This window comes from Leiobunum rupestre, chromosome 2 (assembly GCF_980474605.1).
Source record: "Leiobunum rupestre chromosome 2, qqLeiRupe1.1.hap1, whole genome shotgun sequence".
Lineage (NCBI taxonomy): Eukaryota > Metazoa > Arthropoda > Arachnida > Opiliones > Sclerosomatidae > Leiobunum > Leiobunum rupestre.
The window spans coordinates 67,609,788-67,632,322 of record NC_143385.1 but is presented as its reverse complement, the minus strand read 5'-3'; the positions used below and the strand labels follow the sequence as shown (position 1 = coordinate 67,632,322).

The window sequence follows — 22,535 nt, the reverse complement described above, 5'->3', positions numbered from 1 at the left end:
AATTACAAATATAATGCAGTTATATTTATAATGGTAATAGAATTATCTGATTTTGAAATCAAAAATTCCATTTATAAATACCTAAAAACATCCTTGTGAAAAGTAGGTGAAATATCCTTGTGAAAAGTAGGTGAAATATCCTTGTGAAAAGTAGGTGAAATATCCTTGTGAAAAGTAGGTGAAATATCCTTGGGAAAAGTAGGTGAAATATCCTTGTGAAAAGTAGGTGAAATATCCTTGTGAAAAGTAGGTGAAATATCCTTGTGAAAAGTAGGTGAAATATCCTTGTGAAAAGTAGGTGAAATATCCTTGTGAAAAGTAGGTGAAATATCCTTGTGAAAAGTAGGTGAAATATCCTTGGGAAAAGTAGGTGAAATATCCTTGGGAAAAGTAGGTGAAATATCCTTGGGAAAAGTAGATGAAATATCCTTGGGAAAAGTAGATGAAATATCCTTGGGAAAAGTAGGTGAAATATCCTTGGGAAAAGTAGGTGAAATATCCTTGGGAAAAGTAGGTGAAATATCCTTGGGAAAAGCAGGTGAAATATCCTTGGAAAAAAGCAGGTGAAATATCCTTGTGAAAAAGCAGGTGAAATATCCTTGTGAAAAAGCAGGTGAAATATCCTTGTGAAAAAGCAGGTGAAATATCCTTGTGAAAAAGCAGGTGAAAAAGCAGGTGAAATATCCTTGTGAAAAAGCAGGTGAAATATCCTTGTGAAAAAGCAGGTGAAATATCGAAATATCCTTGGGAAAAGCAGGTGAAATATCGAAATATCCTTGGGAAAAGCAGGTGAAATATCGAAATATCCTTGGGGAAAGTAGGTGAAATATCGAAATATCCTTGGGAAAAGTAGGTGAAATATCGAAATATCCTTGGGAAAAGTAGGTGAAATATCCTTGGGAAAAGTAGGTGAAATATCCTTGGGAAAAGTAGGTGAAATATCCGGCGTGTTACCATTAAAACCAGACCATAAAGTATCCTGATAGGATGGCCCCTCGAAGCGAAGGCTATGACCGGCGCATCTTGGGCGCGTTCAACGGAGGCTGACAATAGTTAATAGAGCCTCCTGGGGGGGGGGGATCTTGACTGAGGCGCGTACCGCAAATTCGCATCCAGGGATCAGAGAAAGTTTATCCGTCCGGCGCCCCTTCGTCACTCGACGCGATGGAGAGGATCTCCCGCTCGCCTAGTTTTTCACGCTGCCGACCCCGCGTTCACCGGCGGAGCGTTTTTGCCGACACCCCGAAATAGACGGGATTGCGGGGAGAGAAGTTATGTTTTGAGCCCATTGTGGTGTTTGCCGTTGTTCATGGTCGGGACATTGTGCCATAAGTCTAGTGTTGTAAGACGGAAAATAACCGAGCCCTTTTTTCCGGAAAATTTTAATTGCATGATTAGTCTAATATTATTTGCAAATTTAAATAAAGCGGCATTTTCGCCTAATTGTTTCGAATCTGAAAGTAAAACTAAACCTCTAGACTAGTTTAAGCTGATTAACAATGTAACTCTATTAATGTTTTGTAGTATGTTTACTGATATTAGACATTTTATATCGATAAAAAGTTTAAAAAATTTCAATAGGAAAATTTTCTGTAAATTATTCCGCATTTTATTAATTCTTGTAATTAACAACACTACATAAGTCTATAACAAATTTTACCATAAAATCTGAACAGGAATCCGTACCTCTATTTGGAATGCTTATCGCGGCCGATTTTCGTCTCAATGTGGCTGACGTTTTTTTTTTGACGTCCCTGTGTTAACTTAACAAACAACAACGTGAGAGAGGAGCGCGCGCAGTGATCTTACCATACGCGATACGGCAGGATAAGCATTCCAAGTAGAGGTATGGATTCCTGATCTGAAATATAGTTTTAAAATGGTCCCAAAACGTCAGGGAAAAGTCGGTGAATTTGCAAATGGTTCGAATTTGGATGAATAATAAAGCTAACGCGTACGTTAGCTTTATTATTCATCCAAGATTCGAATATGTCAGCTCGGAAAAAGCAGAAAAAGTCGAGAATTTAAAAATAGATCTTTTTTAAAAAGTCAGAATTTAGGAAATTTGTAAAAAGTCATAACTCGGGGACATTTAAATTTTTCTTGAAATTTGTATGAAATCCCACGTTGCAATACAAGGTTTTTTTTTTAGTTTAAACAACCTGAAGAGTGTATGCTAAAATTGTATGGTGACAGTGTTGTCACAGTAACTGAAATTCCTGGAAAAATCAATGAATTTGCTAAGTGTTTGTTACGGGCTCTGCCTTGTAGAAGGCTACGTGTTACGGGAGTTTCGGAAATTCTCCATTAACTTCGCCGAAGCGGCGCTCTTGTCGCAAAAGCCATTTGCTGGTCAGGTTTTTTTTCAAGTGATATATCCAGGTAGGCACTACTATTATTAATCCAAGATGTATGCTATCAGGGAATTTGAATGTAAAACTCCGTTGATTTTAAAAATTATGGAAATGGCAGGAAATTTAATTTCGTTGAAAAAGGAAAAAATATTTTCACTAAATTAGTTACGAAAAATCTCCGCAGTTGTTCTGTGAAAATCTGTAAAAGTCGTCAAATAGACGGTTAAAAAAAATAAACAAGCTCGCCAGTCCTTTTCCCAAAGGAAGGTTTGTTTTTGGAAATGGGTAGGGGGAAATGTGACGTGGACCCGACGCTAGTGCCACCTATGGCCAAAACAAATATTTACTTTCAAGGTTTTCCCATTAAAATTCGATTTTTGAAAGTTCGTCTGCTATAACAAATCCAAAGGCTTAGAGCTCTTTTAAACGTTAATTTTGGCTTAGTTTCAAATTAGACCTTCAACGTATTTGATACATGATGGTTTTCCGTCTATTTCAGTTTATTGAAAATAATGATCGATAATCCATTGAAGTTTCCAAACAAATATAAGAGATCAATGACTAAGATCCTTTTGTGAATATGTTTTGAAGGGCAGCCATGTTCAATAAAATAAAAACATAAAAATGGCAAATGCGCATGCGTGTACTAGGATCTAAAGCAACCAATCACGGTGTCCCTTCCCTCTAAGATTTCCTCTAGACCCAGTTTTCGACGGTTACAATATTTGAATGGTTTTTTTTATTCGTCAAATAGGCGAAACTATAAGGTAAATTTAGTCTTAACCAACTTGTTAAAATGGGAAAACAAAATCACATGATTACCATATCACAGCCAACTTCGATTCGGTAACTCTGTGTTCATAGTTGGCCGTGCGACGATAAAGAAAAAAATTCCTTCCAGACACTGCAGATAACCAATTCACTTCCAACTCTCTATTATAAGATGTTTTAAATAATAATTATAATTAGATAATTTAGATCAATCAAAATTTCAACCACCATTAGCTAAATAAAGTGAATAAAAGTTCATATTTCTTAGGATAGATGGCGCTGCAGTTCTCCAGAAAGTCACGGTACTACCAACTTTTCAACCACCCTCGACTTGATAATTTCGCCTATTCCAATCTGAAAGTATTTCGTCAAGCTTGTACGCTCTCGGCAACCTAAATCAGTCCTTATTATGCCGCACCGCGACGGTCTTGTTTTCGCGATCTCGGTAAGAACATTCCGGGCGAGGTTGGAGGGGCGGAGATGACCGCGTGCTGGCTTCGGCGGTGGCGTTCCCAATAGAGAGAAAATCGCCTACTAAACCTCCTATTGATCCATTCTATAGCCTCCGAGGAAGAGCCAGAAAGGGGGGTTGGAAACCCTCAGTCTCCCCTTTCCCCAAGGTAACCTGGCAGTGAGGGGGAAGGCAAAGGGGGGGCTGCCGTGTACTGGTAATCCCGGCGACCTTCACCGTCTCCCATTTTCCTTTCGTTTCGCGGTTCCCCGCCTTCCCAACCCGTTGCGCGCTTAACTTGACGCCAAATCGCAGCGCGCCTTTTACGCTACGATCGTCTTTTCCTATAATCTTTTTTTTTCTTCTTCTTCAATATGCCTGTCGACGCCCACAGATTAACCTGACAGCGATGCCGGAAACGTTTTGTTGGGTCTTAACTCCGCGAGGGCTACCTAATAGCGACTACGAAGGCGGGGGGTATGGTACCGGATATACGCGGTACGGTGTCAGGTGACCCGTAGGAGGCGAGTGTATATGGCGGAGTCAATTGGCTCAAAGGACCTCGGTTCTATTAACAGGTGAAGTTGTCGCCGGCTGAAATAAAAATGAAAAGGGAAGCTGATATTTCCGAAAAGTGATACATGTGCCGGGCTGACGACGGTTAATTGACTTCATCTGTCTTCTCGTCTAGTCTTTGCTCTTTTTTTTTCAGTTAAGACGTTTTAATTGCGATTGCTTTTTTAGTATATTGGAATTATACATATTTTAACAAGAAATTTTAATTATTTATTTAAATCCTTTAAAATATGCTACAATCTATTTACAGGGTTGCCACACGTCAGGGAAAACAGGGAAACGTCAGGGAATTTAAAAATGGGCCCAAAAAGTTAGGGAAATGTCAGGGTATTTTAAGAATTGGTAAAAATTCAGGGAAAAGTCATCGAATTCAATTTTATCTTGGCTATTTTTAAGGTAATTTTACTCTAGATCTATGATAAATTCTATGGTTATCATTTATTTCCTTCAAAGTTTTGCTAATTTTTTCAACATTGCAATAACCTTTTTACTGAAATATAAGTTCATCTAAATTTATTAACTTCTGATAAAAGTAAAATATAAAATAAACATTTTGGCCTTAATATGCCAGGAAAATCGGTTAAAATGATCAGGGAATAGTCAGGGAATTTGAATCTGAAAATTTTGTGGCAACCCTGATTTAGGAAAATGTAAGATCTCTAGCAAACAAAATTAATTTTAGTTTATAATTAGTAATTAAATATAATTAATATTAATTCAAATTTTAGCTTACATCTTAACTTAAATTATAAAGACGCGTAAAACTTTAAAATAAAATCATCAACCCTGATTATAACAGGGGGTTTCATTTATATCGAAGGTTTTTTTAATTTATTTAAGTACCATAAATGTTTGTTGCAATTCAACGGTTTAAATTATAATTTTAATCAAATTACCAGGGTTGCCACAGTACCATCAATTTCTGGATTGGTCGGATAATTTTACGGGGTTTTTGATAGAAAAATGTCGGGCAATTTTAAGAATTGATAGAAAAATGTCGGGCAATTTTAAGAATTGATAGAAAAATGTCGGGCAATTTTAAGAATTGGTAGAAAAATGTAGGGTAATTTAAGGAATTGATAGAAAAATGTCGGGTATTTTTAAGAATTGATAGAAAAATGTCGGGCACTTTTAAAAATTGGTAGAAAAATATCGGTAAATTTAAAGAATTGGTAGAAAAATGTAGGGCAATTTTAAGAATTGGTAGAAAAATGTTGGGTAATTTTAAGAATTGGTAGAAAAATGTCGGGATAATATAAGATAAATAAAAGTCCGCGGAACGTTATAGGCCCTATCTTATAAAAATCGGGCAAATTTATATCAAATCGTCTGCACAAATTGCATGCCGTTATTTTTAATCGCGATAAAAAAAAATCAATTATGAAATGAATGAATTGAATTTATAATCGTTAAGCGACTGGGACTATTAATGGATTGTCCCTCGCTGTCTACAGGGATCGAGATTTACTAGAAATCCGCCTTTATTCCGCCGAGAGCGCCTGATCTCGGCGCGCAGGATCGACAATGACGCCAGGCAAAGGCCCAAACCTCCCGTGTGATGGCGTCGCTTCATTCCGCCGAACAGACTACAAATCAAGCGAACCATCGCCACCTGACACTCGGCCCGGCTACAATCCCAAGCCAACTTTACCCCTTCGCTCCCCCTTCTCCTCGATATTATCTAGGAAACGACCCGAGTTAAGTAATAGAAATGAGACTGTCCCGCCCTCTACCGGAAAGACGAAGCGGTACTGGCTCTCCACTTACAACAAGCGTTACGTACCTCTAGGCCGTACAAAGGATAAAACCTAGTAAACGGCAATTTTGCCATATTTCGAGATAGTATATTCAACTAAGAGCAACAAACACAAGGAGAACGCAGCTAGCCTATAAACACGCTAACGCAGTTTTGTGTACAAATTTCATTGGACGAACCTTTACGCTGAACGTTTTACGGGCGGGGGGAAGACAATTTCCGACGGCAGCAGGCACTAAAGCGTCAAACCAATGAAAATTGTACGCAAGAAAATGCACGACTTTTGACGGGTTGCGTTCTCCTTGTGTGGGCAGTGCTGTGTTTGTTGCTCCTAGATATTCAAGTACAGGTATTGCATACCTCGAGGGGTCTGACGTTTGCCAATTTTGCGTACGGGATTTTGAATCTCAAAAGTTATAACTGATTCTGAAATTTCAGTGCACACTTTTCGGGTTGATTTCAAAATTTCTAAAATCATCTAAAATCCACCTTTTTGGAGAAAAGTCCAGGCCAGTGGCAAATAGTTGCTAATAAAGCAAAATTGCTTTTCAAAGCCTAAAAAGTAATTGGAAATAAATTTTTAAGAAGTTATTCTAATGTTAATCAGAATCTGACGATATATATATATATATGTATGCCTTAAGTAGCCTATATCTGAAATTTGTATTAAAATATTTTTTTTATTATTTCATAATTTGCTGTGGTAAAAATATTAATTGGCCACTTGTCCAGATTGACCACTAAATTCACAAGCGGGAATTATCCACAATTTTTCCACCTCGGAATACTGAAAATCATTTTTCTTAAAGTGTTACACTTACACCCCGAGAAAATTTTCCTGATGGAGTTATGGTATTGAACTCTCTAAATTGGTCTTAGAAATAATCTTATTATAAATAAAATGGCGTTTACAAGGTTTTGCTACTAGACACGCCGTTCTCTACAGTGTAGACTAAGGAAGGTTTCTATGTCTACAGTATATAGGAGATGGGGCGGGGAGCTAAAAATGTCTCTCACCGATCCTCTGAGCTTACAAACGACTGGGGGTGAGAACAGATGTTAACCCCCGAAGCGCGCCGTCTGACCTTGAGTGCTGCCTTATTATTTTCAAACAAGACGCGGAAACAACACGGCTGAGGCGAAACTATAAAGTAAATTTGTCATAACCAACTTGTTAAAATGGGAAAACAAAATCACGTGACCACCATATCACAGCCAACTTCGATTCGGTAACTCGTGTTCATAGTTGGCCGTGTGACTGTAAAGAAGAAAATTATTCCTTATTTCTTAATTAATATTAAACCATTTTAACTTAATTGTCAATCATGAAATAAGTTACTCTGTAAATCTTATTTTTATTTTATCTTGCACCTGGAAAAATCGGGGAAATATTCGTGGGAAAACCTGGTTTGATCAGGGAAATCGGTTTGCTAATGAACCCTGTATAAGTTTGAGTTAGGCTACGTCTCCGAAATCATTTATTTAGCTTCATTATAATATTCAGTATATGATAAAGATTTTTCCTATATTATCCTTAAATAAAATGTTGTGTCCTGTTATTATACTTTAATTGGTAATTTAGTCCTATAATTACCCTTTAATTGGTCATTTAGTCTTGTAATTACCCTTCTATTTGGTCATTTATTCCTGTAATTACCCTTTACATTGGTCATTTATTCCTGTAATTACCCTTTACATTGGTCATTTATTCCTGTAATTACCCTTTACATTGGTCATTTAGTCCTGTAATTACCCTTCAAATTGGTAATTTAGTCTTGTAATTACCCTTTACATTGGTCATTTATTCCTGTAATTACCCTTTACATTGGTCATTTATTCCTGTAATTACCCTTTACATTGGTCATTTAGTCCTGTAATTACCCTTCAAATTGGTAATTTAGTCTTGTAATTACCCTTTACATTGGTCATTTATTCCTGTAATTACCCTTTAATTGGTCATTTAGTCCTGTAATTACCCTTCAAATTGGTAATTTAGTCTTGTAATTACCCTTTAATTGGTCATTTAGTCCTGTAATTACCCTTTAATTGGTCATTTAGTCTTGTAATTACCCTTTAATTGGTCATTTAGTCCTGTAATTACCCTTTAAATTGGTAATTTAGTCCTGTAATTACCCTTCAAATTGGTAATTTAGTCCTGTAATTACCCTTTAATTGGTCATTTAGTCCTGTAATTACCCTTTAATTGGTCATTTAGTCCTGTTATTACCCTTTAATTGGTCATTTAGTCCTGTTATTACCCTTTAAATTGGTCATTTAATCCTCTAACTATCATATGATTTGTTTTTTTATATCCTGTAATTCATACATATGTTTGAGTACTATTGGCTGGGATCTTTTCCTATATTAGCTTAAAAACTGTATCAACGCCAGATGTAAATTGAAATAGATATCAGCGTGATAATATGACGTTTTATTGTTTGCGAAAAGGGGCCATAAAAATTGATAAATTTTAAACGTTCTCGCGAAATATCTTTATTAAAAGTCCATTTTAGCGACAGTTACTACGTAACAAGTGTCAAAATAACGTAAACAAACCAAATACAGTTTTAAAAAAATGAAAACATTTTGGGAAAATTTAAGCGTCCGGGAAATTGGTTAGGGGGGGGGAGTGTGGAGCAGGGAAGGGAAGAGCGTAGGTTAAACGGCGGACCACAAAGCAGGGTCGTGTGTATAGTCTAGCTGCGAAGATCAAATTAGAATTGGAGGGGGGGTCTACACACGCAAATAGGTACACTCTGAAGGGGCAAAGCCCGGAAGGCGGATTGCGAGTGTTTAGGACTAAGGAGGAACTGCGTGTGTGCCAAAATCTAATTTGTCGTCGCGCGAAGAGCGGCGGAGGTCTTTCGGCGGCGTGAAAACGATGTTTGGGACGAACATTTGACTTCCATCCCCCGCCGTATTGATCCGCATCATCTACCACTAGGTTGATAGCGCCGCCTGCCGGAGCTGCTCTTTAGCGACCCGACAAACAGCCTGATTGCGCCCAGAGTGGCCGCACGAGGGACGATTCCTACATCGTGATCTGTACGACTATTTTACGCGTTTTTGGTAAATAAATGGTTTTTCGCGTTTTATTTGAGGCCAGGATTTCTGGATTGGGTGACCCTTATTTTTATTTTGTAGGAGCCTTAGTAGAAGGATTGGAGTTTTGTTTAGGGCCCCTATTTTTTCGGAGCCTTAAAAGGATTTTGGGGTGCCTATTTTTCCGGAGCCTTAAAAGGATTTTGGGGTGCCTATTTTTCCGGAGCCTTAAATGGATTTTGGGGTGCCTCTTTTTCCGGAGCCTTAAATAGATTTTGGGGTGCCTATTTGTTGTTGCCTTAGAAGGAATTTGGGTGCCTATTTTTCCGGAGCCGTATTGATCCGCATCATCTACCACTAGGTTGATAGCGCCGCCTGCCGGAGCTGCTCTCGCGCGTTTCAGTAACTTGCGTTTACCACCCCCCAAATTGATGACGCGTTTTTCGTCACGGAGTTGGGACTGACGCAAAATACGTCATATTCCACGAACCGTCAGTTTTAAGGAACCAATGAGTTTTTTTTTTAAATTTAATCGGTTTTTGTGATTTTTTAAAATTTTTATGCGCTTTTTCTCCGCAAATGTATAATTCGCGTTCATTGAAAACGTAATTTAAATTAGTCCTAATTAAATTTAATTGCAACTTGTAATTGGGTTGACTTGATTTGGCATTGCTACAGAAACTACTTCGGTACGTTTTCATAAATACATTGGAAGGTGATTTAGATCGAGTTTCCAAAAATTCAACGCCCTTGAAACATTAAAAATAAAAATTATCATTTAAAATTAAAAACAAAATTGTAGCTCTTAAACCTTTCAGGGGAAAAAATTAGTCTAATTCACATTAAATTGAAGTATCTTATTGTTAATTACGATTAGCTGCACCTTTTATCATAGGGTAAAATAACCGGAATTTAGATTTAGCTTTTCACTTTGATTGACACCATTTCGAAGAGTTATCGTTTTAAGATATTTTCTTACAAGACCTTGTTCTTAAAAAACTGGTCGCATCCCGTATCCACTTGTTGATCAACGCATCTACGGTAACCGTTTATAAAAATTGTCCTTCAAATGTAATAAGTTTCGCCTCGAAACGTTGTTTTAAACATTTATTCAGGACGTGCTTGTTCAACCAATCAATTCCAGGTGTTTGAAAACGCGCGTAACGTAATAAAGCCGTTTTAACCTCTATAATTGACGACTTTTAAAATTCATTTTGCGAGTGAAAATACCTCTACATGTTATGGTAAAAAAAGCACGCAAAAGAAGGATGTGTGCCCAAGACATGTACCTGTAGTGTCGCGCGCTAAAACGTCATTTCAAAATCCGTCAATATCAAAAGTTCACAATCATGAAGTGACTCTTCATGATTGTATAAAATAGGGCTTTGCTGGAACGCGCGCACGGGGGTCGACATCTCATTGCGTTCTCTCCCCGGGCGCTCAACGTATACGAAAAAGCGCGCGCGGGAGAGTCATTTCTGTTTCCCGCGCGCGCGCGGTTTCTCCCCCCCCCCCTTTTCCGCGCGCGCGCTCCTATTTCCCTCCCTCCCGCGCGCTACAAATAATGTACGCGTATCACTGTAGACGACCTTCCCTATTTTCTCCGCGCGCGTTTCTGCTACACACAATCTAGCGGCGCCCTCTGTTAGTAGGGGTCGGAAACAGCGAAACTGAAGGGGGAGATTTTTCCGACATGTAATTAATCTCCGTAGGCGCCCCGTCTTATTCCCTCCCCCTGCCGATTCGCCTTTTATATATATACACTCTGGTTTCGCCCCCCCTCCCTCTACCGGTCGAGTACGACTTTAGCTCTGTAGGGGGAGCCACTGCCTATTACCGACTATCGGTTAGCCTTTAAGTGGATTTGTCGCCCCTCCCTGACCGTCTATTTCCCCTCTTCACCCGATAGCGCGCGTTTGAGGGGGGACGGCTTCGAGACAGACTCGGAGGGAGTTATCAGGTGAGGCCGGCAACAGTGGGAACCCTCCTCGTGCGGCGCGCCGAACTACGTCTATCTCGAATTCTAGGCCTCTTACGTCATCGGGGATGGGAGTCTGACGTCGAATTCGTCTTGACCAATTACGGAACGCGACTGATGTGACGTACAAGGGAGGATTTTTTGCTGGCGACTTTTTAAGTTCTTCTACCTTCGCGCTTTCTTTCGCGGAGGCACTCGACTCGATAGAAGCTTCTCAATGTTTATGTAAACAAAACGCGAGAGCGTTTTCTTTTTTGCTTGATAAATTATATTCTCTAAGGACTTATTTCCGTATTTTTTTTAAGACTTTAATTTTGTAAAATATTCCATCATTTTAACCGGCCACTAAACGGTGTGACTAGTCATTTCGAAAAACATTTTCGACAGATTACTGATTTCTAATAATACTAATAATGATATTTTCGAGGTTTCTGGGATATTTTCGAGGATTTTCGGATTTTTATTAGAGAGTTTTCCAGCTTTTTTTTTTCGACGTTTTCGGCTTTTTATTAGAGGTTTCTAATTTTTTTTTTACAGAAATGAATTCTATGTGGTTTGCCCCTCGCTTTTAAATAAATAAACATCGAAGACAGGACGATCAACGGTGTTTGGAAAATCAAAACGTCAATTTTATCGATTACCAATACCAAGAATTTATTTATATTATTGGGAGAATGACTATATTAAGACTTGGATAAACAATAGTAGTGCATTACTATTGTTAATCCAAGATTAAGACGACGCTCCAACAGTAAGCTCCTCCCCCTAATCACAAATCCCAATCAGGCCGTTATTTCATTGGTTCCCTACCACTGACGTCTTCCGACGTCATTGAAGTACACGCCAGTGACGTATTTCCTTCCCCCTCTGTTCGCTGATTCGTCGCCACATGGTTACTCTTTCTAAGTATAAATACATTCTTGACAAACCACTCAAGAGGGTAAAATATTTATGGACGACCCCGACCTTTTTTTGGCGTGAAAACGAAGCGCAAATATGTCCTTCCTTTGGCGAAACCGATAAAAAAAGTGACCTAACAGGGTTGCCACACGTCAGGGAATTTAAAAATGGGCTTAAAAAGAAAGGGAAATTTAAGAAAATTCAGTTTAATCTCAACACTTTTTTAACGTAATTTTACTCTAGATCTATGGCTTATTCCGTTATTATTATTTAGATCCTTGAAAGTTTTTAATGTTGAATTAACTTTTGTATTGAAATATAAGTTGCTTTAATTTATTAACTTCTGATAAATGTAAAAGTTGAAAACTATCTAATTTTAAAAAGTCAGGGAAAATAACTAAAATGGCCAGGGAATTTGAATCTGAGAATTATGTGGCAAGCCTGCCTAAGGCCAACGTTTTGTGGATGTTCGATTTGCCAATTTATCTGGTATTTTTATAAAACGTAGCAGACGCTCCTTCGTGCATCTCAAACGGATATTCCAATGCCACGTGACTTAGGTCCCTCGGTAGATAGCTACGCGGTTGGCCGCTAGGGGGAGCGCTGTTTTGCCGTGGTGGAGGGGGGGGGGGGGGATCCGTTTCCAGGGTGATGGGTGCCATTCTTTTAAAGGTCATAATGTCACGATATGTACACGAAATAGAAGGGTTTAATTTATCCTTTTTTCTTCAACTTTCGTACTTATCACACCAACCTGTTTTGGAAGGCATTTTCATATTGAGCCTTTCTCGGTGATTAACTAGTTCGCCAAAACGACCTTGAATTTAGGCGCGGTTTTTTTCCATACCTTTACATTTTTTATTTTATTTCATGATTTGTCAGTAGTGTTGGAATTGAACTAGATTTAAACAGGGTTCGTATATGACCTGGAAAAGTCAAGGAATTTGAAAATGTTTCCAAAAGGTCAGGGAAAAGTCAAGGAATTTGAAAATGGTCCCAAAAAGATCAGGCAAATGAATTTTTGAAAGATTTATTAAAAATACATAATAAATATTTTTCAAGATTTTTACCTCCAACCATTCATATTTTCTACAAAAATGGTCAGGGAAAATTTGGCAATTTGGTCAGGGAAAACCTGGAAATGTCAGGGAATTTAATTCCGGATATTTTGTACGAACCCAGTTAAAATATTGCTCTTTGATTATTAATTTTCACGTAAGTATATTTTCAAATTGAATAAATTGTCAGGGTAACCAACAACTCCTATAATTTATAATTTTTTCACTATTTACAATGTATTCCGATATTTGTGGAACTTTTCGGGCTTTACCGGTTGCAATTATGTCGTTTCATATCAAAATCTACAAAATAAGAAAGAATTTAGGTAACCTAATAAAAAGGTTAAATAAATGATCAGAATTTCTCTTTCGTTAATTTCACTGGTCGTCCGACTAATTTTTAACGTAACTAGCGCCGTATATTATTAAACCGGGTGGCAGAAATGTTAAATTAGGTGATCCATCGTAAATATGTAATTTTATACTTCCTTTAAATGTATCCTATAAACTGCTTTAAATTGCATTTTTATCTTTAAACTACTATTTATCCGTATAAATCTGCTATAAATAACCATTTACCCCTAATTCCCTATAAATAAATATCAGACATTTTAGTTACAAAATGCTATAAATCTGCAATTTAAGCACTATTAAATTGCTATAGATCGGCAATTTGAAAGTTATCGAGGTAAACGGTAATAGTGAGTGTAGGCAGCTGTTGGCTGGCATGGCAACAAGGGCTTGCCACCACCCTCCTACGCATTGTAACCCGGCCACCTGAATTAATGGCTTTAAATGGCGCTTGATGACTTAGGCCTGAGGTGCTGCCTTGGGCATTAGCCTAGCTGATTATTATTTATATATTATTTTACATAATATTTTATTTAATTTAAGTTCAATGAAACTGCTATAAACCGGTACTTTTAGTCCAATGAAACTGCTATCAACCGGTACTTTTAGTCCAATAAAACTGTTATTAATCGGTACTTTTAGTCCAATATAACGGTTATTAATCGGTACTTTTAGTCCAATAAACCTGCTTTTTAATCTTTACTTTGATCCCTCCAAAACTGCTATTGGACTAAAAGTAGCGATTTATAACAGTTTTGTAGGAATCAAAGTAAAGATTAAAAAGCAGGTTTATTGGACTAAAAGTACCGATTTATAAAACTGCTATTGAATCGTTTTTATGGTCTCTACAAAACTGCTATAAATCGGTACTTTTAAAACTGGTATAATTTCGATCTTTTTACCTTATAATTGCAAATTGCTATACATGTTTGGGGGTAATTGGCTGTGGTTCTGCAAGCCTTACCTTTTACGCCGTCCAAATAATTTGTGGCTGGCCCCCAATGATGAAATGGCGCTCTAAAATGTCCGCATTTCCAGGTGGAGGAAAGCTCCTAATAGAGGCTATTAACTCTTCCAAAGCTCCATTAAACCAAGCTCCTGGAATAAAAATAATAATAATCTAAGGTAGCCAAAACGATTATGGTATCAAAGGCCGGGCCGAGGTTAAGTCTGCGTCCATTAAATTGGTTTCTTATCTTAAAAATCCTTTCAACGAAAATTTTAAACGTGGATATTTTTGCCGCGTTTGAAGACTCTTATTATGCACGGTTCAAGAATTCTTTGCTATTTTGTTGGGGGGGGGGGGGGAGTTTTTCGAAACGAATTTCTTTATGTAAGCGTAAACGACATTTAAACACCTGAGTTTTCATAACATTTTACATATAAAAAATTGTTTTTAAATTATAATTATATTTAATAAGACTTTTCTATAAAGTAACATTGGCCTTATTGTTTTGATGTTGCTGCTGCGTTACGGGTGACGTATCGATGACGTTTTACTACGCAAAGCCCTGGACATAAAAGTAAAAACGTGGCACTCTATTCTGAACTGAACTTAACGTATTTCGTGACGAATACGGGATTTACGAGAGCATTTCTGTGGGCGCCGTCATAAGATGTCGGCACGCCTTTTTCATTGGCTGACATTCCTTGTCGGTGCATCGAAGCCGGTAGCTTCCACAGCACTAGCCTCCAAAAAGGGGGCAGTTACCTCGTAAATCGCGTATAAAAGCAAGTTCAGCAAGCATAGTTTATTTTATTGAAAGGCCTATCGGCCTTTTTTGCTTTTTTGATGAGATATATTACAAGCGAAATTAATCAGATTTAAGTCACTGGTTTAAATTAAATGTTTAAAAAATCAGATTTTAATTAAATGTTTAAAAAATCAGATTTTAATTAAATGTTTAAAAAATCAGATTTTAATTAAATGTTTAAAAAATCAGATTTTAATTAAATGTTTAAAAAATCAGATTTTAATTAAATGTTTAAAAAATCAGATTTTAATTAAATGTTTAAAAAATCAGATTTTAATTAAATGTTTAAAAAATCAGATTTTAATTAAATGTTTAAAAAATCAGATTTTAATTAAATGTTTAAAAAATCAGATTTTAATTAAATGTTTAAAAAATCAGATTTTAATTAAATGTTTAAAAAATCAGATTTTAATTAAATGTTTAAAAAATCAGATTTTAATTAAATGTTTAAAAAATCAGATTTTAATTAAATGTTTAAAAAATCAGATTTTAATTAAATGTTTAAAAAATCAGATTACAATTAAATGATTTCTATAAATCATCTGTTATTACAATTCCATGTTTTTATGAAAATGTAGAAAGATATTGTCAATTCAGAACAAACTAAATTACAAGTATTAATTATATTTAATTTAAATTTCAGTTTACCTTACCACTGCCGCTGCATTCAAATTATTGATTTGTCGAGAAAAAGATGCATGTTTATAAATCAATTAAAAAAATTGTATATTTTTTTTATAAAATTTATATTGTATTATCATTTTATTGGGTTGAATCCGGGCTTATATATCAGATTTATGATTTTGGGCTGTCGACAGTTTAATGAGTGGCTCTCACGCATTCTCCTCGTTTAGTGCGTACGTTCAAAGCATTATATAATAACGCGTGACTGGGATAATTGTGTACCATTTTAGTTTGGCCATTACGCCACCTGTAAATAATTTAACAGGGTTGCCACATGTCAGGGAAAAGTCGGGGAATTTTAAGAATTTGTAAAACGTCAAGAGTAATTCAGACGATTTTAAGAATTTGTAAAACGTCAAGAGTAATTCAGACGATTTTAAGATTTTGTAAAATGTTAGGTATAAATTAGGAAAATTTAAGAGTTTGTAAATCGCCAGGGAATTTTAAGAATTTGTGGAACGTTTGGAGAATGTTTTTGGATTTTAATAATTAGTGGAGCGTTAGGAAAAGTTGTTGAATTTTAAGAATTTGTGGAACGTTAGGGAAAAGTTATTGAATTTTTAGAATTTGTGGAACGTTAGGGAAAAGTTATGGAATTTTAAGAATTTGTAAAACGTCAGGGAATTTTAAGAATTTGTAAAATGTCAGGGAATTTTAAGAATATGTAAAACTTTAGGGAAAAGTTATCAAATTTTAAGAATTTGTAAAACGTTAGGGAGAAGTTATCGAATTTTAAGAATTTGTAAAACGTTTAAAGGAATTTAGGAAATTCTAAAAATTTGTAAGAAGTCAAGGAAATGTTAGATTAATTAAATTTAACTAAGGTACATTTAACTATAGGCTTCGGTGATTATAATGTTAGTTCCATAAACATTCTGGTAACTTTTAAACGTTTTTTTACAGCGTTGAAATCAAACATATTTATTTTGGTTAAAAATATCCTAAAGAGTCACTTCTTAAATTAGTTAACTTCCGATAAAAGTACCATTTATAAACTTCAATTACGATTTGAACACGCGACTTTGAAGTTGCACGTTTGGAAACTACTGGACCCGAATCAGGAAAACTCAAATTCTTCAAATAACCTCGCCCGCCAGCGCCTCTAACGAGAGAATCGCGAAATATTTCCACTCAAATAGAAAGCACGTGCGTCGAAACGTAAACTATTTCACTCCACGTCTAAATGTTTTTCAATGATTTCCACCTAAAGAGTTTCTGAAAAAAAAATTAAAAATAAACATTTTGTTAAAAATTCTTTTAGTAAGTCAGTGGTATCCAACCTAGTACGCTTATATAGAGCCAGTTTTTAAGGTAAACGTTTTCTCGTTTCTCTAGTTTCATTGACCTAAATTCTTTTATACGAACACTTAAGATGGTGGCTGTAAATTTGTTCAAGTAAAGTGTACAAATAGATATCGTATATTTGTTGAAGTAATAATTCGTGTACAAATATAATCCTATTGGGTCGAATTCCCAATGGATCGAATCAAAAAATATACTTTCCCAATTGATCGAATTCTAATTTTGCAATCCCATTGGGTCGAATCCCGTGTATTCGAAAAGGTTTATAGAAGTTAGGTTAGGTTTCATGCTTTCACTTGTGAGTAAACAAAATGTCGGTTGAATGAGAATCGACCCAATGGTACAAAAGCTGTTTCTACTCTGTTACAGCCTTAGAACATTTCCTACATTTTATATTTTTTCCTATATTTCGATCTCCTATAGTTTTAAATTTCGATAGAAGGCGCTCAAAAACAGCTAGCCATTTACTAAAACACTAATATTATTGACTTTTACGGATGGCTGGGGTTTTAAAATGAAAATGTAATATTACTTTAATAAATTAATACATTAACTTAGTCACGAGGTCTGTGAAGTTTTCATATTAAATGGAATATTTATCTTTATTAAAATTGTTCCTATAATTTCCTTTTTTTTTTTCAAAATATAATTTGATTTAAATCGACGATTTTTTCTAATTATCATTTGATTTAAATCATGGATTTTTTTCTAAATATCACTTGATTTAAATCAGAAAACCCTGCTTATTCAAGTTTAACTCCTGTTTATAGTTTTTTTTAATAAACTATCTCTTAAAATAGTGTTTTTGTTACGACAAAATATGGTAAATTGTCTCCATCAGGTATAAATAAAATCGTTAAAACTAAACCCATTTAATGTTTGTTTCCCTGTAAAATAATTTCGTAAGTCTGTCCCCGACGTATGAAAAGCGTAAAATTGATTGCAAAGTCGTAATTTACGCTTGGTTCAATATCCATAAGTGTAAACCATTATATAAATTTAATTATTTAGAGCTGTATCATTCTTAATGAAATACAACAAACGCTTTCATTTAATCTTCAAATTGCTGGTTCCAATACTTCAGTTTGAAATTTGGAAGGGATAATGAAGACGATTCGCCTTTTTGAGCTATTTATTATCATAAGTAACATAATACCAATAAATATGATAATTATCGAAAATTAACACCGAACTAAATTTCATAATTATTGTCACTGAATAAAATAGTCACTTGCTTATGTTAGTTTTATTTGTAAAGCTAAAGTTGATAGCGCGCGCATTTTTTTGTTTCATGAGACGCGTGCAAATTGAACGAACCCTTGGACATTGAAATATTAAACAGCGCGCGCTTTGAAATATCACGCTTTTACAAGTGTATTACCAGGGTATTACTACATTTAGGAAAATCTCTGAACAGTTTCTGGGTTCATACAGACCTGGAAAAACTGGAATATCAGAAAATTTACCCCAATGAATACAAATTTACACCAATAAGTTTTTCTTATTAAATATTTGATTTAATTTCTTCTTTTATATTATGATATTGAACCAATTTAACTTAAATGACTATGCCGTCGCCGTTAAAACAAAACCACGTATCTTTTCGGTGGCCTATTTTAAGAAAAATGTTTTTTTTAATTTTTTAGGGAATTGGGAAATCGCGTGTTAGGTTTTTACATGTGAGTTAATTTTATAGTTAAATAATTTTCGTTTCAATATGGAATTTATGAGGATTTTAATTTAAAAATATTTTGCTAAAGGGGAATTGTTAGAGATACGTGGTTTTGCGTCATGAAGTGAAATAGGAGCTGAAAATAAGCAAGATACGTGCTTTTGCGCGAAATGCGTTGTGAATATCAAAGATACGTTTAAATGTTTTCTCGATTTAAAAAAAAATTCAATTGCAACCTATTAATTTTTTTAATGTTATATACGTAAATTGGGGTGTAGAATCTAAATATGTCAATTTTTACAAAACCACGTATCTCAAGTTACGTGGTTTTGTTTTAACGGCGACGGTATCATGAAATGAGTTACTCTGTAAATCTTGGTTTTATTTTATCTTGCACCTGGAAGTATCAGGGAAATATTCTTGGGAAAACCTGGCTTGATCAGGGAAATCGGGTTGCCAATAGCTGTATGAACCCTGAGATACAAGACCAGTGTTGCCACACGCCAGGGAAAAGTCAGGGAATTTAAAAATGGGCCAAAAATTCAGGGAAAAGTCGGGGAATTCAGTTTAATATTGACACTCTTTTAAGGTAATTTTATTCTAGATCTATGACAAATTCTGCTGTTAATATTTAAATCCTTGAAAGGTTTTTTAACGTTTAAATAACTTTTGTACTGAAATATAAGTTCAGGGTTACCACACGTCAGGGAATTAAAAAATGTGCCTAAAAGTTATGGAATTTTAAGAATATTTAAAAATTCAGGGAAAAGTCAGGGAATTCAATTTTATCTTGACACTTTTTGAAGGTAATTTTACTCTAGACCTATGACTAATTCTATGATTATTATTTATTTCCATGAATGTTTGGCTAATTTTTTCAACATTGCAATAACCTTTTTATTGAAATATAAGTCCCTTTAAATTTATTAAAATAAAAATTTTGGCCTTAAAAAGTTAGGGAAAATAACTTAATTGGTCAGGGAATTTCGATCTCAAAATTTTGTGGCAACCCTGAAGTTGATTTAATTTATTAACTTCTGATCAATGTAAAAGTTAAATGTCTAATTTTGGGCTTAAAAAGTCAGGGAATTTGAATCTCTGAGAATATTGTAGCAACCCTGAAGACTGGGTTGATTGATTTGAAGGGAGACGTTTGCTGTTAGAACATTAAGGGAATTGGGAGCAATGCTAAAGCTTAGCTACGAGCAAAGATAATTTAAACTTCGTACCCTAGATTCGAATACTGAGAGCTTTCCCATTCACGGTTTTGTTACGAAGCGTTTACCCACGGCCAACTTTGATTTCTCGCGCATCTCTCGCGCTACAGCGGCCATCTCATTCGTTGACGTTTCTGTGTTAACCTATGAGCAAAAGATGTGTATGACGTCAGCGCCCCTAGCGGATTATTATTTTTAGTATAGTTTTTACATTGGGGACAATATAACCACCGAGCGTGGCGCTGAACTCCTACACATTATAGTACAGTTTATAGGGGGAAAATCCTTGCTCGCGGAATTTCGACGAATGTGTTGGCCGTAGTAGCGCGAACAGCGCGTGATCAAAGTTGGCCGTGGTTTAGCCTCTTCCGGCACGTGACCTCAGAAAAATCGGCTACATCGGTTGCGGTAAGGCGCCATATTTAGGCCTAGATTTGTTTTATTTAAAACAAGAGTATTTATAGAAACACGCTTAATTGTAAATCATATATTTCCAATAAAAACTTACTTTAACAAATGGTAATTCTGGTGCTTGAATATCTTCTTTCGGTAATGATGCCAATCTTGAAGAATTTCTAAAATTTCAGGCAAATATTCCTTAAGAATGTCGATGTTAAACACGAACCCTATTAAAATCGTAAATGAAATTGAATGAACTATTAAGTTTAGTCAAATTATGCTTGAATCGCTTGTAAGATTATATTACTCACCTTTAGTAAGTCTAGGTTTTTTCTTTCGATTTGAAACTTTTTTAGTGCTATAATTGTGGTCCATCATGTTTTAAAACTTCGAGTTGAACGCAAAACGCGTCAAATTACGCACCGCAACTTCCAAAAAAAATTAGTTTCTATCCCTAGATGGCAGTAGTGCGCCACCATTGGAGCGAATTTTTTCTGAGTTCCGGCGGGAAGTGGGTAAACGCTATCGGCAACGCGCGAGAGAGTGATTTCGAATCTAGGGTCCGAAGTTTAAATTATCTTTGCTACGAGGAAGCACCTACTATTGCGTAATTTTATTTCCCCCCTCGACATAATGCGGTAATAAGGATCAATTAGTGTGAAGACGTTGTCTGTTTTTCTTATCTGACTGTTTGTTTGTTTGGCGCCAGGGGATCCCGACGAACCGCCCGGATCGTGGGAGCACGGCTTATCTTACGAATGCAGATGTCTACTATTCAAAGCCTTGCATAATCTTATTGAAAGGTATGACACTTTTTTTTTATTTCTCATTTCTTATTCGACCGTGACAATTTTCCTCGATTGTTATCATTGGTAAGTTTAGAGCCATTACAATACAACGTTGCCACAATGAGAAGTCTGGGGATTTTTAAAATTGGTGTAAAAGTCTGGGGATTTTTAAAATTGGTGTAAAAGTCTGGGGATTTTTAAAATTGGTGTAAAAGTCTGGGGATTTTTAAAATTGGTGTAAAAGTCTGGGGATTTTTAAAATTGGTGTAAAAGTCTGGGGATTTTTAAAATTGGTATAAAAATAAAAGTCTGGGGATTTTTAAAATTGGTATAAATGTCTGGGGATTTTTAAAATTGGTATAAAAGTCTGGGGATTTTTAAAATTGGTATAAAAGTCTGGGGATTTTTAAAATTGGTATAAAAGTCTGGGGATTTTTAAAATTGGTATAAAAGTCTGGGGATTTTTAAAATTGGTATAAAAGTCTGGGGATTTTTAAAATTGGTATAAAAGTCTGGGGATTTTTAAAATTGGTATAAAAGTCTGGGGATTTTTAAAATTGGTATAAAAGTCTGGGGATTTTTAAAATTGGTATAAAAGTCTGGGGATTTTTAAAATTGGTGTAAAAGTCTGGGGATTTTTAAAATTGGTTTAAAAGTCGAGGAATTTAATTTTGATTGAAAATAGGAAGCCTTTTACCTTAAAATATAGATAAAAATAGCCCAATTATGTCATAAGATAAAGTCAGGAAATTTTAATTTGGAAAACTGTGGCAACCCGGCAATTGGCCATTCCATAACCTTTCTACTAAACCAAAGAAATCCTTCTTAAAAATTACATAGCACTATTCTTCGGTTTTAGAAATTCGGCTTGTGTTCAGTCCATTTTGGCTAGTATTTCCTAAAGCGCCAGAAACAAACTAGATTTTTCGTCTATACGTAAGAGGATCTAATTATAATATAGCAATATTATAAATATAACATTTACGCATTTAATTAGAGTATCAATATATCACCGTATTCTATGGTTTGTTTAAAATTTTGGCCTATAAATGAGTCAAGTTTTAACTAGTTTTGTGGGTTTGTCTCCTTGCTTCAAGAAAAATATTCCTTCCTACTCACCTTTTTTCTATTGAAATATTTTTAAGAAAAATTATAGAAATGTTTTGAAATTCGATTTTTTTTTAAGCAACGATTCACTATATTCTCGAATATCACTTTTTCGTAACATTAGATTTTACATAAGCCAAAAATATTATTATATAAGTTTGTCACTCTGGGGAATATTTTACTGAGAGCTAGTAACGGAGTTTCGTCATCGCAAGAAGAAAATCTCCCCCTAGCGAGGCGCTGTCAAAGGCTACGTGTGACGCGTTAGCAAGCGGACGCAAAACGGCGACAAAGCCCGTAATGCAGTCTGTGTCGTGAATAGCTCTCAGTAAAACTGTTGCGTGTGAAGAATAGGAAGTATCACACTTATGTAAC

At 35.5% G+C, this 22,535-nt stretch overlaps 1 protein-coding gene across 1 annotated transcript in view; it reads left to right on the top strand.

Moving 5' to 3' along the window:
- The window catches only part of LOC149958848 (mediator of RNA polymerase II transcription subunit 13-like), a 63,086-nt gene that overhangs the window by 29,605 nt on the left and 10,946 nt on the right, over positions 1–22,535 (top strand). The window contains exon 3 of the mRNA XM_090166246.1: positions 20,975–21,068. Within this exon, the coding sequence (XP_090022372.1) occupies positions 20,975–21,068 (94 nt within the window). The remainder of the gene's footprint in view (positions 1–20,974; positions 21,069–22,535) is intronic.